This window comes from Alosa sapidissima, chromosome 18 (genome assembly GCF_018492685.1).
Source record: "Alosa sapidissima isolate fAloSap1 chromosome 18, fAloSap1.pri, whole genome shotgun sequence".
NCBI classification, from domain to species: domain Eukaryota; kingdom Metazoa; phylum Chordata; class Actinopteri; order Clupeiformes; family Clupeidae; genus Alosa; species Alosa sapidissima.
The window spans coordinates 17,124,032-17,139,669 of NC_055974.1; the positions used below are offsets into that span (position 1 = coordinate 17,124,032).

Consider the following 15,638-nt stretch of genomic DNA (forward strand, 5'->3'; position numbering starts at 1 on the left):
CCAGTAGTGGGGAAAAAGGCATTGGATACCTTTACATAGTATTGCACTTGAACTAATATTGCACAGACTATATATTATACATATATTATTTATGTATTATTTATATTATTTATCTGTAATACATATAAGAACATGTAGGCTTGGGGGGGGGGGGGCTGATGTATATGAAGTTAGCTGAGAGGGTGAGTTCATTTTAAGGGTAAGGCAGGGGTGGGAGGTTGGGGGATATTCAGCCTGCTGATGTGAGCATAAAGAGCTCCATAGTTCTTGCCAGAGTGCAGAAGAGTTAGGAAGCAGTGTTTAGGGTAGGTCAGGTCTGCAAATGTTCATGGCTTTGCTGCTGCAGCGGCTTCTGTGGATCTCCTCCAGAGATGGGAGCAGTGAACTGATGATTCTCTTTGTAGTTTTGATGAAACAGTAGAAGGCCTTCCTGCTCTCCAGAGTGCAGTAAGTGTGTAAGTGCAGTTCCATTGCGTGATGCAGTATGGGATGATTGACACTATAGCACACCTGTAGATGTTGACTAGTGCACAGCTGTGTGTGTGTGTGTGTGTGTGTGTGTGTGTGTGTGTGTGTGTGCATGCGTCCGTGCGTGCATGCGTGAGTGTGTTTTCACGCATGTGTGTGTGTGACATAGAGAGTTTGAAAATACAGGTGCACATTATATGTGATTTTTTTCTGAATTTCCTCTGCAAGGTTTCCTAAAGAGTTCTCTAAAATTCTACTGCTTTTCTCTCACTCTTCCCCTCTTGAAATCAGTCATGAGTGCAGAAATCAGCATCGGATCCACAGAAGGTATTTCTGATGTTTGATACATCACACTTGCCTGACACCCTACCAATATATTGTTGGTGCTGTTTCACTGATATGAATGTAATGGGTGTGGACACTGTGTGCAGAATCTCACTTTCCTCTAAGTGCATACAATGTCCACCGTCACTTGTGTTAGGCACTAAACAGTTAACCATTAGGGCATGAAACAAATCTAAATGTACTGAAACCACTCATTACACACATTAAAATCTTATTATAATTATTATGTATAAATAAATCAATGAGAAGACCTTTGTGTGCTTGTCTGATTAAATGTACTGATCATCTAAACGTGACTAAACTTTAAAATCTAATTAGTGAAGCCATGTCTTTAGGTATAAAGACATAGATAAGAAGACCTTTGTGTGCTTGGTTGTGTCTGATTAAATGTACTGATCATCTAAACATCACTAAACTTTGTTCACTGTGCTGATATTCGCTGTATTGCCATTTAGTATGTCTTTACTCCCACAGCTCCCCCTACAGCTGCAGTGGTGGTGGTGTCTCCTCAGAGTCCTTTTTACTCTGGAGAGAGAGTCACTCTGAGGTGTGAAGTAGCAAAGTACACAGACTGGAGTCAGTATTACTGGTACAGAGACAACAGCCCAGTTCCAGGTGGAAACAGTGAGACCATCACCATCACACTCCCACAAGAGGCTGGTCAATACCAGTGCTCTGGACAGAGGAAGGACCGTCCCCAGACATCATCTTTAAGTGAGCATAGTCACATTGAGTGCAAAGGTGAGTCAATTTTGAAATTGGTTTGTGTAACAGCATGAAGACTCAATTGGATCTTCTGGCAGGACAAAATAATGAATGGAATTATGCTGTCTTTGAAGGGGAATGGAGAATGGTGAGGTAACAAAAGTTAACTTTTGAAAAGTGAACTAGCTGTTGTGAAATTGTTGGGAATTTAATTGATTAACACATCACATAAACTTTTATTGAGTGTTGTTGATACACTGAACTTGTGCCCTCGGAACCAAATCTGACAGCAAGCAGCTTTGGAGTTTTGGAAGTAGGCTGCAGGCAGGCAGCTGGTGGATACATAACTGACATGCGTAAGGTAATGGTAAGGTAAAAGCAACGACCGAAATGCAGTGTTGAAACACGTGTATGAAACGTATTAAATATGCAAACACAGATCCGGTATAAACACTCCAGAAATCCAGAAAAAAATGAAGTATGGAAAATGGAGGATTGTGTTTACAGTTTTGATAAAAGGGTAGAATGTTTCAAAAAATGAATGGCAATGTGAAAAAAGATGTCAATTACAAAGCATGATATCACACATGATTATCACATCACAGCATGAACTGTGTTATTTGACTGAGGGGCCTCATTCAGGGGTAAATAACATGGCCCATGGTATCACATCATCCGTGTGAGAGAACCCACATCTCTGCCCTCCTACATGACTGTCCTTTCCGTTGTGACAGAGATAGGGGTGAGGGTCTGCAGTGACATGGCTGCTCATGTTATTATTGCAACACCAAATGCCCTGGCCTAAAGTGCCCATTGAAAATGAAAATATGGACAGTGCAGTTGAGAACATCAAAATGTCAGCTAGATATTAGCCTGATCTGCATAGATTGTATATATATATTTATTATACGGCTCTTCACAATGCAAGTAGAATGCTCCATTGACTTTTCCGAAAGTTCTAGCGGTCATTATTTCTTGGGAAAGGACCTCTGAAAACAAGAATGACCGCTGTCAATGGCAACGGAGTTTGCGCTTGGAATTTCATTCAAAAGTGAAAGCAGACGGTTGATCAGCTGTGTTCTAAAGAATGTTTGATTCAAGTTCAGCGTGTGTTGCAAACTATTTGTTTCTCAGCAAAAGCCACGACGAAACGTTAACAAATAAGTGTAAAGAGACATATCATGGAGTTTTTTTTTTCCTTTTTGCAAGTAGCCGTATAATAAGCGGGATAATGTATAGAACGCCGGTCATTATGGGAAAATAAGTCCCTTCAGGGCGAAACAAGACCCCTCTACTGGTGCGTTGCGGTCCGGTTCGCCCTCTCGGGACTTATTTTCCCCATAATGACCGGCGTTCTATACATTATCCCTTACATATATATATATATATATATATATATAATATATATATACTGTATACAGTCTATGGTGGCACCCTAAACTCACGTCATGGCACTGACTTTGGGAAAACCTTCTGTAGAGGGTGCATGGCAGGGAAGACTGTAGGGCACTACATCTCATTAAACTGGGATACGTTCATTGCAAGGACACTTCATAGTCGTGCCGCAGTTAGCACAGTACTATCTAAGAGGGCACTTAATATTTCTGTATCATCAGAAAAGCACCTGTAGGGAACCTCAAGTTTATGCCTTTGTAAAGGCACCTACCACATATTTTCCACTGCAGTGGATCCATTAGGAAACTTTCCTAAATTGGTGCAAGCCTTTTACTTCACTGCATCACATTTTATCCACTAGAGGAGCACCTACGTTGGCACTTCTTTCTTACATGTAGCCTAGTATAATTTAGAGGGCTGCATTCTACTGCATTCTGTACTTTCTGTACTGGAAATTACACCCGTTGGAACACTGTCATCAGCGGTGTAGTGGTACAATAAGAGCTGGGTATGTATAATGTACTCTGAATGCCTCACTGATCATTTCTGTCCATTGAGTCATTTGAGTCTCATATCTGCAAATTGTGTTTTATATGTGAAATCTGTTAAAGTGTTGCCAAAAGGGTGATAGATTCAAGAAATGTGTTCAGGCAACTGAGAATTTGGTTCAGAGAATTTAGTGTTTTAGCTATTGTGAAAAACTGTATTACAGTATGTAATACTGCATACTGCAATGTGAGTCATTTTCCTTTTTTGTAATAATTACAGTATATTTTCTCCACATGCCTATGGCATAGTCTTTAACATTTAATATGAAAATATTCTAATCACAAATAGAAAAACCAAAGCCAGCAGTTAGAGGACCTCCACAGACCTGGCTGACTGAAGGAGACTCAGTGACTCTGAGCTGTGAGGTTACAGGCTCCACTACAGACTGGAGATTCCACTGGTACAAGACTGCCCCCTACAGGCATGGGTTGACATATTTTACATATGAAAGCAGAGCATATTATGTAGAGCTGCTCTCAGAAAGCATCAGAGGAGTTGGAGGCTCCTACACTCTCAGCCCTGCTGCTCTTAGACACACAGGGGGTTATGTGTGCAGAGCAGAGAGAGGAGAGCCAGCCTATCACACAGAGTTCAGCCAACCTCAGCCTCTCTGGGTCACAGGTGATGTACACTTTTTTATTGCAATGCCGATTAGTTTTACTGTAAACAAACTGCCCAGGACACAGCTGCTGTTTTGTCCTAAAATGTCAGACTGTGTCATAACCTGTTTTCCCTATTTGATTTAGGTCATTCCCCTCCATCCTCCCTGGTTGTCCATCCCAATAGAAATCATCATTTTGATCATGAGTTTCTTTCCCTGAGCTGTGTGGGGAGCGTAAACTTAACTGGATGGAGATTGAGATGGTTCACAGGATGGTCAGAGAATAAAATGTGTCCCACTAGTTGGACAGAAGCAGGATCCACCTGTAGAACAGAAAAAGCAATTTCATCAGACAGTGGAATTTACTGGTGTCAGTCTGAGTCTGGAGAGCAGAGTAATCCTGTCAACATCACAGTGAGTGAGTAAACCTTCAGTAAATATTGACATATTTTTGAAACATATTTACTTCATTGTCATGAACAAACCATGATTAATTGTTAACATACATATCATTATCTAATGGAGTTATAACATCACTGTTCAGTGGAAGTGATGTTTCCCTTTTTCCCGCTCTTTTTCGACTCCTTGTACCTTAAGCATACTGTAATGCTTCCTCCTTCTTTGCCAAGTATGCTTCTAATGTTAATGTGATATAAATTGATGTCATTGTAAAGTAAATTGGTTTAAACAGTCACTTTTGTCTGCTAAATATCATAACCATACCATAAGAAACTGCTGAAACAACTACTAACTAAATAGCCACTACTAATTACTGCCATTTTTGGCTGGATATTAAATCAGTATGGCAATGATGAGGGGTATGGGGTTTGGTTCTGCTTACTGTGCCATTAACATTTAAATTGTCAACAAGATCAGGGTGAAACATGCACACTTATCAAATTAAAGAATAGAAACCAATGAATAAAGCTGAACGAATATTGTTCTTCATTCTTAGGTTTAAACACATACTCTACTGTATGAAGCCTTGAGAAACAAATTGAATGTGCTGTAATACATTTAGTTTGACTGTTGTGTGCTGCATAGCTGGTAATGTGATCCTGGAGAGTCCTGTCCATCCTGAGACTGAGGGAGATCCTCTGACTCAGCGCTGTAGATATCGCTACCAGCCATCAAACATCAGTGCTGACTTCTATAAAGATGGGACACTCCTGCAGACCTCCACCACAGGAGAGATGACCATCCCTGCAGTTTCAAAGTCACATGAAGGCCTCTATAAGTGCAGCAACCCAGAGAGAGGAGAGTCACCTGTGAGCTGGATCACAGTAAAGGGTAAAACCAATAACTCAAATAATCACATTAATAACCAAAAGTAATAAATACAACATATTCACAACCAATTGAAATGTAATTTGTGTCTCAGTCCTAATTGTGCCAGCTCCATATTCTGGATCCTCTCTGCTGGTTCCAATAGGCGGGGTTGTTGGACTGGTGATCATGGTTGTCCTCATCATAATTCTGTTCCTGCTGTATCGTTTCAAAAAGCTGAAAGGTAGGTGCTCTTCAACCATTCAGTTGCTCCATTAAGTAAGCCAAACTGAAGTGTTCATCTCTAGAAAAAGTGACCCTCCACGTCCACAGCGAAACCAGACGTATGGGTCACATTAGGTTAAGTGGTTTTATGAAAGACCATAAAATCTTTCAAACAACGCCTATACCAACTATTGACCAACATACTGCTGAGATAAAGGTCATTCAAAGTGTACTGCTTGTACATGTCACAGAAAGTCAGAAATATGTCTGTAAACTTTTGTTTGGGCTCTGCTATACCAAGGCTGTGTGTCAAATCACTTACGTTAACGGTCAGGAACTTCATGTCTGCTGCCATTATGTACTCTTAACAAGTTCCAACAGAAATTTGTGTCGCTAATCCCTTACCAAAAAAAAGTATCTTTAAAGTTTATTTTATCACGTAAACTGAAGTGCAGTTGAAGTATAATTCCCAAGTTTATGTTTATGTATGTGTAGGTAGTAAAAGTATTAGTAGAAATGTGGTAAACTTGTACATGTACTATGTTTATACTTCTTCGGACAAAATGTGGCCCACTTTCAGTTTATAATAGTAAACACGTAAGTACTGAGATCTATACTGTAAGTAAACTAGTGAAGATTCTAGTTATACACTTCTAGCTTACCTTTTAGCTCAGTATTATAGTATACTTTAAGTACTTTTAAGGTGTAAAAGTAGTACATTTTTAGATGCACTACAAGTATAAGTAAGTATAAGTATATATACTCTTTTGATCCCGTGAGGGAAATTTGGTCTTTGCATTTATCCCAATCCGTGAATTAGTGAAACACACTCAGCACACAGTGAAGTGAAGCACATACTAATCCCGGCACAGTGAACTGCCTGCAACAACAGCGGCGCTCGGGGAGCAGTAAGGGGTTAGGTGCCTTGCTCAAGGGCACTTCAGCCGTGCCTACTGGTCGGGGTTCAAACCGGCAACCCTCCGGTTACAAGTCCGAAGCGCTAACCCTATATACAGTACATGTAGGTGCGTGCATTGTTTACTAACACACTGTATTTATATGGCTTGTTTATATACTGCATTCATATTACACACACGCGCCAATAGTCTACTATGCAAGGCACCAACTGGCACATCAGGAGGATTTTTGAGGTTACTTGCTTTGTCAGGAGGAGCTGGGCTTGAACCTGCAACCTTCCGGTTTCTGGACAATTCCTTCCCCCTGAGCTACTGCCACCCAGTGTTGACAAGTATTCCTAACCCAATTTTTTCATGTTTATGATAGTCTACTTAAAGTATACTTTCACTAAAAATATACGTTTACCAGAAGAGTAATATTAGAATCAGCTACAGTGGGCATCGCTTTCAAATGACCACTTCATTCGCGCATTACGCGGTGTGAAGCTGCGTGAAGCTTTAGTACCACTTTCAGCCACTGTGCGTCGCTCTGCCACTGTACATCGCTCTGCCTGCCGTCCCTTACATTGTTGCCGAGAGTAATCCCAGCCTACGAATTCAATAACAAAATAAATCAGGCATAATTAAACATTACCTCGATTTAGGCTACTTGGGTATGGCTTAAGGCTTGACTACACGAAAATCGAAATTTGCTGTCTACATTATTGTCAGTGTTGGGGTTAACGCAACTACGCAAATCAAAACAGTGGTGTGATAATTGAGCCAGTAGAGAAATAACTGTTCAGAATTAATCTGTAGCCTTGGGTAGGCTTCTGCAGAAAACAATGTTGTTGCCGATTTAGTACTATCTGGCTACGTTTTTAACAGGCTACGCAATAGAGGCTTAGACAACTATGACCCACGTTTTGGTTTCGTAAATTAATTTGGCCTACTTCTTGACTGCAATGTAGTCAATTGACTGCTTGACATGTCATTTTTATTTTTCTGTACAATAAACAATTACGTCTGCTTTATGCCGCCGAATTACATTCATATTTGGCTGACTGCAGACGCGCCACTTCCCTCCCCATATTCCAAGATTAAGATAGTATGAAGTGCTTTTTGTAAAAAAATAGTTAAAACGAATAGCTATTTGCAATTTGTCAAAACACTGGTCCTCATTTTGCGAATGCGAGGACGATATGAGCCTGTTGCATTTAGTTAGATGTCCGAGTCACACATAATGTTTGAAAACCACTGGCTCGTAATCACAATAATTTAACACACGACAGTTGGATAACCTACTTCATCATGTCCCCATGCCTACATTTTTGTGAGTAGCATAGAGATCGTTAAAAACAATAAAGTATGGCTCTCCGTTTGGGACATCGAAAACTTTTTTTTAATTTTTAATAGACTACCGTCAAAGATGCTGACTTGCAAAAGCCTCGGGATAACACGTTATCTCCACTATCATCAGTCATGCCCCTTGATCAAAGTGGGGAATGAAATAAAAGTTTGATAACCACTGGCTTAACAAGTTACCTGCAGTCCAGAACACAGAATCTATTGCAATATTCTGATGATCGGCGATGATATCGGCAAATGTTTGTTTTCCAAAGTAAGAATTTCACTTCACCATGCACCTTCGACAATACCTGGCCTACCTGGTATCATTACAAACATTATTCTGTGTCCTAAAACTGGCATATTTTATGGCATTGTGTCATGTAAGTTCGTTGCAAAATCTAGAGAAATGTGTGAGGTGGTCAGCGGGGGACAATTGAGACACACATTGGATTGTGTTATTACTTGAACATTCCACACTATCCACAGCTGTGGTAGGCCTATCAGGGGCAGGAGGATTACTGTCAGCGCAGGCTTTATATAAAATTCTTCAACAGAAGGCCTCGAATGTTGTCTTGTTTGTGGAGCGCTTTGCTTCGCTTCTGTAATTTCGGCTTCATTGAAAATGAGGGCTTCCCTCAATGACCCTCCGAGAATAAATAAAGGTTGAATGAATGCAGGCTTGCCCAAAATAAAGGCATGTGGTTTGCGCAGCCTACAGTAAATAACAGACCCGCCAGAATGTGCGTTATGATGCTTTTTTACGAGCAAGATGTTTTTGGTACCCTAAGCACACTGCATGTTCTTAAATAACAATGATCATCAGTAATATTCGACCATTAATTTGGGTAAATGGGCAAGCGTGACCACCTTGATTGGCTGATTGGCTGATGATTGTAACGCGGGCATGATTCCAAACACCTCCCTTACGATGATGAGTGACAGGTCTCAGAATGCGTGCGCTACACAAGGACGGAAGATGATGAATAACTGGGGCCGTAGGCTATTCACAAAGGCTTTTATCTTACTACTAGGAGTAGGCTACTCCTAAATCGCACTTAAAGATTTTAGATTGGAGTTTTCTCTTAAACGTTATTCACAAAGCCTTTCAGACAACTCCTAAACTAGGAGTGAGTCTTCGTGGCTATGGATGACGTCATTACTCATGCACGAGCTTGACTGAAGTGACCACCTTGATTGGCTGACGATTGTAACGCGGGAATTCCAAACACCTCTCTTCCGATGATGACTGACAGGTGACAGGTCGGAGAATGCGTGCGCTACACAAGTAGTGTGAAGGACGGAAGATGATTAATAACTGAATAAAAAGGCCTAGCCTAAATGAATAAAGAGTAAGGCAAAACAAATAGCTTAGTAGCCTAATGAAACATGGGCCTATGGATTGATGCAGTAGCCTACCTTTGCAACATTATTAAATGAATCTGTCACCATATCCCTAGGCTACGTTTGCAAAGAGGAGAACATTTTAATTTGATTCACAATGAAACGTTACATTTCATTTACATGTTAACAATGAGTAGTTTTGGTTGTTGTTGGTGGCGTTATTGCATCCCTTTTATGAATGCAAAATTGTTCCCTTGCGATTGGAAGCTCCTGTTGCGCATAGGCTATTTCAAAACATTGCAACGTAAAATGCCACAAAAAAGCTGTTTATGAATAGGCCTTAGTGAGTTAGGAGTCCTCTCGACTTAAGCTGTCCCAGACTTAGGTGCTACATTTAGGTCTAAAATGCTTTGTGAATTACTTTTTGTGAAAAAATTAGGAGTCCTGAAGTTAGGAGTGACACGCCCATTATTTTTAGGAGTTGCTCCTAAATTCGCCAGTTAGGAGCTACTTTTAGCCTTAAAATTATTTGTGAATACGGCCCCTGAATAAAAAGGCCTAGCCTAAATGAATCAAGGCAAAACAAATAGCCTAGTAGCCCAATGAAACATACGGATTGATGTAGTATCTTTGTAACATTATTAAATTATTCTGTTACTATGCCTACGTTTGCAAAAGAGAACATTTTAATTTGATTCACACTAATGTTACATTTAATTTACATGTTGACAATGATTAGCCTAGTTTTGGTTGTTGTTGGCGGCGTTATTGCATGTTAGTTATGCCTACAATGCAAAATTGCTTCCTCGCGATTGGAAGCTCCTGTAGCTGCATAGGATTTCAAAACCGCAGGTTTGTGAATAGGTCTGTGAGTAAGGAGTCATCTTGACTTCTTTTAAGCTGTCAGAGGTGGGAAGGTGTGATTTTTTGGAGGAAGGGCCGGATTAACTGGGCACAATTGTCTGATGGCCCCCCTTCCCCCCAGCCAACGTGAATCGGGTGGTTAGTTAATAGGCCTATCGTGAAGATTTTTCCTGCCATCTAAGGCACGAGCGCATCTGTGAGGCCAAGCCTCACCAAGTAGCTCGTTTGTTTACAACTAACATTCCATTTAATTAAACTGCTTTATAGGCTATGCCGAAATAGTTTTCAACATTTTGAATATTAGTGTCGGGTGAATTGAAATGTTCTCAAAGTAGCCTTATGGCTGAAAGCTGCTTGGGACCCCCCCGTCAAGCAATATAACCATACAAACGCGCTTCCTGCACTCATTGTTTCAAAAGGAGTAATTTTGGCTTTGTCAGAACTGAAGAGCTGTGGACGGCACGGCACGGTATGCCCAATGAAAATAAATTAACGCAACGCAACACAACACAACACAGACCCCGCTTCTCTCGCGTCAGTCACTGACATGAACGAAACACAGAACCCGCTTCTCTCACGGCAGTCACTGACAGTAACCTAGAATAAATGCATGGGGAAAAACACTTCCCCATGACAAAGACATCGTAAAACACTGAAAGTTAATATTTTGTCACTAGCAACATTCATCTGTCCTTTGTCAAATGTATTATGTTCCAAGTACCCTATGCGTAATTCTGCTTCATAAAGTTGAACAAATACATTTGCTTATTTCACAGAAAAATATAAATAGCCAGTCTACAGTGCAGAGTTGGTAAGTTATGGTAGGCCAACCTGCAGTGAACATACAAACAGGGGAAATTATTTCTCTTGCAGCTGAGTAGCCTCAGGTGCGCACGTAGACATAAGGCCGAACATGCAAGCGCCAATGAATCGTGCTCTCACGACAATCGCGCCGTTAAACTTAAATAGGTTAACATCACTCTAAGTTCGCCTTCAAGCAAGGAAAACGATGATTTGAAGACATCTGTTTCGTTGGAAGGGCAAGGGGTAGCAACAGGGCAACACAGAGACAGGCCCGATGGCAGGGCTGTTATGAGAGTATTAAAATATGGGATATTCTACGGGAAAACATTAAAACGGCAAGACAGCGGGGAAAGTTAAAATACGTGATAAACACGGAAAAAGTTGGCATGCATTGTTTCGGTCCCCGTGCACAGGGATTTTTTTTGTCATACTATTAATCACATATGATTATTTGTGAAATTGTGCAAACAGGCGCAACACATTTGAAAAGGAAGGACTGGTAGCATGCAAGCTCACGGGAAAGATTGATTTAAGAACGTTATCACAAAGTGTGTGGCTGTGGCGCGGGCGGAAGACAATTGGCAGGGGAGGGTCATGTCTTTTTTAACAATTCTGTCGGAAGGTCATTGAACAATTTCTAGCAGACAAGAGAGGGTCATGCAACTTCCAACTGAAGCACTCAAAATTCCTCCGGTGGCCCCTTCAATAAATAACGACCAGTCCCTAGATTGCTGCTGGGCTATATGTCTTGGTTCTGTTAACAACTCATTGTCAAATGCATAGCCTATCTCGCGGTTGCATCCATTACAAACAAACATGCACTGTGAACGTCTGGGATTGGGGAGAGCACTAAATGCTCTACTGAATAAGCACGAAGTCAAACCTTTAAATGAAAAACACTCTTTAATAATCCAAAAAAATAAACCGCTAATGAAGTAAACTTGACCATCAAAAATCGTTTATCGCTTGTAACTCCGTGATACCAGGACGTAACAGGAAGGCATTTGGCTGAGCAACGGAGGTTAATATGCTCCATGTTTTGTCCAAACTGTCTATCATCGTTGCACTCGGAGAAAACCGGAATGTTTCATTCGTCCCCGTTTCAATCGTCCCGGTTGTACCTACTCAAAACACAGATAGAACCTTATTATTCTAAGGTAGCGAAATAGCGTTCAGCATGATTCATGCCCAATTAATTCCCCCTGTTAAAGTGTTCGCCTTTGTAGTTTGGTTTCGTGATAGCCTATGATAAACGGCTTATGGCCAAATATGTGAAAACGTTAAAATACAGTAGGCGACAAACCCGGAAAAAGTTGACAGTGATTTTTTCATAATCACTTTGGAGGGTCATAGAAAAATGTATTGCTGGCGAGGGAGGGTCACGTCTTTTTGGACTAATGCTCCCAAAACTCCTCCGGTAGCCCCTTAAATAAATAACGAACAGTCCCTAATGAAGTAAACTTGTGACCATCAAAAATCGTTTATCGCCTGTAACTCCGTGATAACAGGACGTAACAGGAAGGCATTTGGCTGAGCAAAGGAGGTTAATACTCTATATTTTGTCCAAATGATGTCTGTCTATCATCGATGCACTCGGAGAAAACCAGAATGTTTAATTTGTCCTGCGTCTCTACGGCTGCAAACGTCACTCGCAGTTAACCAAATATTTCTTTATTAGGGCAGAGCAGGCATATTTCTGGCTATTACATTATTTCTAAACCAGTCTGCTAAAGTCTGTAGTGAAGTCTGTGTAGGGTTTTCCAGGCTCCATTTCTTTTTACGAGACACCCTGCTCACTTGAGCCATCTACCGGTTGTTTGGGTTGTTGCAGCGTCTCACTGGAAAAACACAAATTAAAGTCGCGTGATACCGCGTGATCCCACACGCGGACCGCGAGTGAAGCTGGCCAAATCGAAGCACTGCCCACTGTAAGTGAATAAAATTAATTAAAATGAGAATCTGTCATGCATCGTCTCAAAGATCAGTATCTGGCTACAAGTACAAGTAAATATACTTCTTTTCCATCAGTATGAGTACATTTCAGTATAAGTACCAAGTACAGGCTAGATATATTTAAATCTTTATGTTAAATTACTACGCTTACTACGAAGTATACTTAATGTCTCTCTGATCAGTACACAAAAAGTAAGCTATACGTATGATTAGTTCAAAATAAGTAGACCAACAGTACACTTCTATAAACTTCTTTTTTTACACGTCCATTAACTTCTAAGGAATAGTTGGGATTATTACATTTAATTGCTAGGCTTCCAAAGCATATGTTTATCTAACACAATGAATATCTCCCATTAGCTCTCAACTTGCTGTGTTTGTATTTGTAAGCTAAAATAGAACAATCTAATCTGTGTGAAACTCAATGAACATACAGGTAACATTAAAATACTGAAAGGTGACAGGTAACATGACACCGGTATGACTATATAGTTTCAAAAACATTTTAAAAGGTATAAGGTATGGCTTCTGCAACACTAATGCATAACATGAGTAAATATTTTGTTGTGAAATTATGCTAAAAATAATTTGCCCATTTTAGCACACAGCTTACATTCTCATATATCTCATAACAGCAACTTGTGACTTCTGACTGGTTTTGCTGTGGAGTGTCACAAATGTTGCTGTCCAGACAAAACTGAGCTCAAATGTCAACCTTTGTTCTTTCTCAGCAGGTCTGGGTATACAGACAACACCACCGTAAGTGTGCATCTCCAAAAGTGTTTGTATCCATTGCTAAGACGTTTGACATAAGTGAAGTTAAGTGATCCGGCAGAAACATTGAACAAACAGATTACTTTCAGCTGGAAGGAAGATTTGATTTGCATTCATGAAGTTTCATTGCAGATATCTGTCTTTCTCTAGTGGTCAACAGCGGGAATGTACCAATCACAGATCAAACCAGGACCAGAGTCAGCCTGGAGAAAGTGATGGGGCTCAGTCAGAATATATGCCATTGCAAAGAGGTCAGTCAGCCCTTGAGGATAGAAATATTATCAAATTTATGATAGAATTTAATAATTATATATATAATTATATATATAATTATAATCTTGTCTCTTTAGGTACCACGGATGTCTATGACACCATTAAAGCAGATTACATGCCTCTACAACCAAGTAAGTTTGTCATTATGAATGGTCTCAGATGATGCATGATATTCTCTAACATTTTGTACAAATATGTTATAAATTATGTAATTTTTAAATTACAGGAAATACAAACATATATGAAACTTTGAAAATTGCACACTAACAGTGGATGATGAGATACCATTCGCTATGCATAATATCTCAATATCACACAATGGCAATATGTTTAAACATGTTTTTTTTGTTTTTTTAAATGCTGAATTTTTACATTTGACATGTTTCTGATGTGTACTGTAGATAGATTATTAATTGTTAGCATAGCATACTTATTGTTTCTTTCTTATTCCAGTTGTTTTGATGTGTATCAGCTTGGCCAAAAGTGTACCCTGCATGGTGCAAATTTGCCTTTGTTACATTTGAGATGCAGGCTTTTTGACTAAACTGGTGACTAAAATGGTGAACTCCATATAGTTAATGTTACATTTTGACCATTTAGATCCTCTTTAATATATCAACCAGATTGTGTCTTTGACAAAGTATGATCAGTTCAAAAATATGTGTGCTCTCATTTTTAGCAGTGTTTTACAGAGTACCATTTGTATGACTAAAAAATAAAATACAAAAATAATCTCTACACCATGTTTTGTTTGATTTCTTAAACACACAGTGACACAGTGAACCATCACTGCAAAAATGAAGGGCATGACACCAGTCACACAACATACAGTAGAACCTTCAACCAAAAGTCTCCAGAAGATTAAACTGAAATCTGAAGTACTCACTCTCCACGTTTTTTAAGTTCTATTAGTGGTGGACTTTCCAGCGTTCATGGGCCGAATATGAAAGGACGGAAACAGGCATGATATATGTTACACGTTGCTCTGGTTAAAATTGTCTGCTAAATATCAGTCAACTTTAACTCCAACTTCAACATTGCGGTGGTTTAAACTTGTGTGAAGTTTGAAGTTTGATTCAAAATAGCAGTGGCGTACAGTAGTTAGACCTGAGACACAGTTGAGGGCTCATGTGACTGTAGCCTGCTAAAAACATAAGAGAGGTGTTATAACACTGCCCACTTTATTGAAGGTGGAAGTGTTGTCATAAAAAAGTAGAGACATCAAAACCTCTATATATACGTATATGCGTTAATTTATAGCAAGAGCTCAAGAGAGAAAATGTTTTGCACAAAACATCTATTATGGTGCAACAGTGCAACAACACTTCTGTGAGATGAAGAGACAACATTTCAGAAACAGGAAATAGTTTAGACTCATAGAGAGGACAACATGGGACCGCCAAGTAAACTTGTTCTGCTGCTCTGTAAGTCTGACAAGCATAACTTTATTTCAAGTATGTGTACAGTATATGTACATTTAGTTCATTTAGATTGTTTGTGTATGTCAATATAGCCTACTGTATGTTTTTGTTTGAGCGCGTTGTCCTGACGAATTGTAAAATCCACTGTTGAGATGACCCGTCATGACTTCACGACCGGTGTAGATGCCATCAATTGAATCTCTTACTAACTGAAATACTCATGTGTGAGTCTGCATCATATGTCTCTATAGTTTGCTTGTCATTAGAATTGTAACATATTGTTCTTGGGAATTGGGAGGTTGCAGCTAAGATGGCATAGATGAAAGTCATATGAAAGAAAAATGTGGAAGAAGGTCATCTTCAAACTCCAGTGATGAACTTTGCACTGAATAACAGCAATAGGCAATA

General features: G+C 39.8%; 1 protein-coding gene across 3 annotated transcripts; it reads left to right on the top strand.

The window, feature by feature from the left end:
- Positions 1-719: 719 nt before the first annotated feature.
- Positions 720-14,482, top strand: LOC121689435. 3 transcript variants are annotated; one of them, XM_042069262.1, is made up of 10 exons: positions 720-795; positions 1,288-1,554; positions 3,751-4,083; positions 4,209-4,481; positions 5,108-5,353; positions 5,445-5,573; positions 13,494-13,521; positions 13,687-13,787; positions 13,887-13,940; positions 14,036-14,482. In XM_042069262.1, the coding sequence occupies exons 1-10, from the start codon at positions 762-764 to the stop codon at positions 14,074-14,076; spliced, it is 1,506 nt and encodes a 501-aa protein (XP_041925196.1). In that variant the 5' UTR covers positions 720-761; the 3' UTR covers positions 14,077-14,482. The 3 variants fall into 3 exon arrangements, with proteins under 3 accessions (XP_041925196.1, XP_041925198.1, XP_041925199.1); XM_042069264.1 differs by having other exon boundaries at positions 13,497-13,521; XM_042069265.1 differs by having other exon boundaries at positions 5,496-5,573.
- Positions 14,483-15,638: the final 1,156 nt, after the last annotated feature.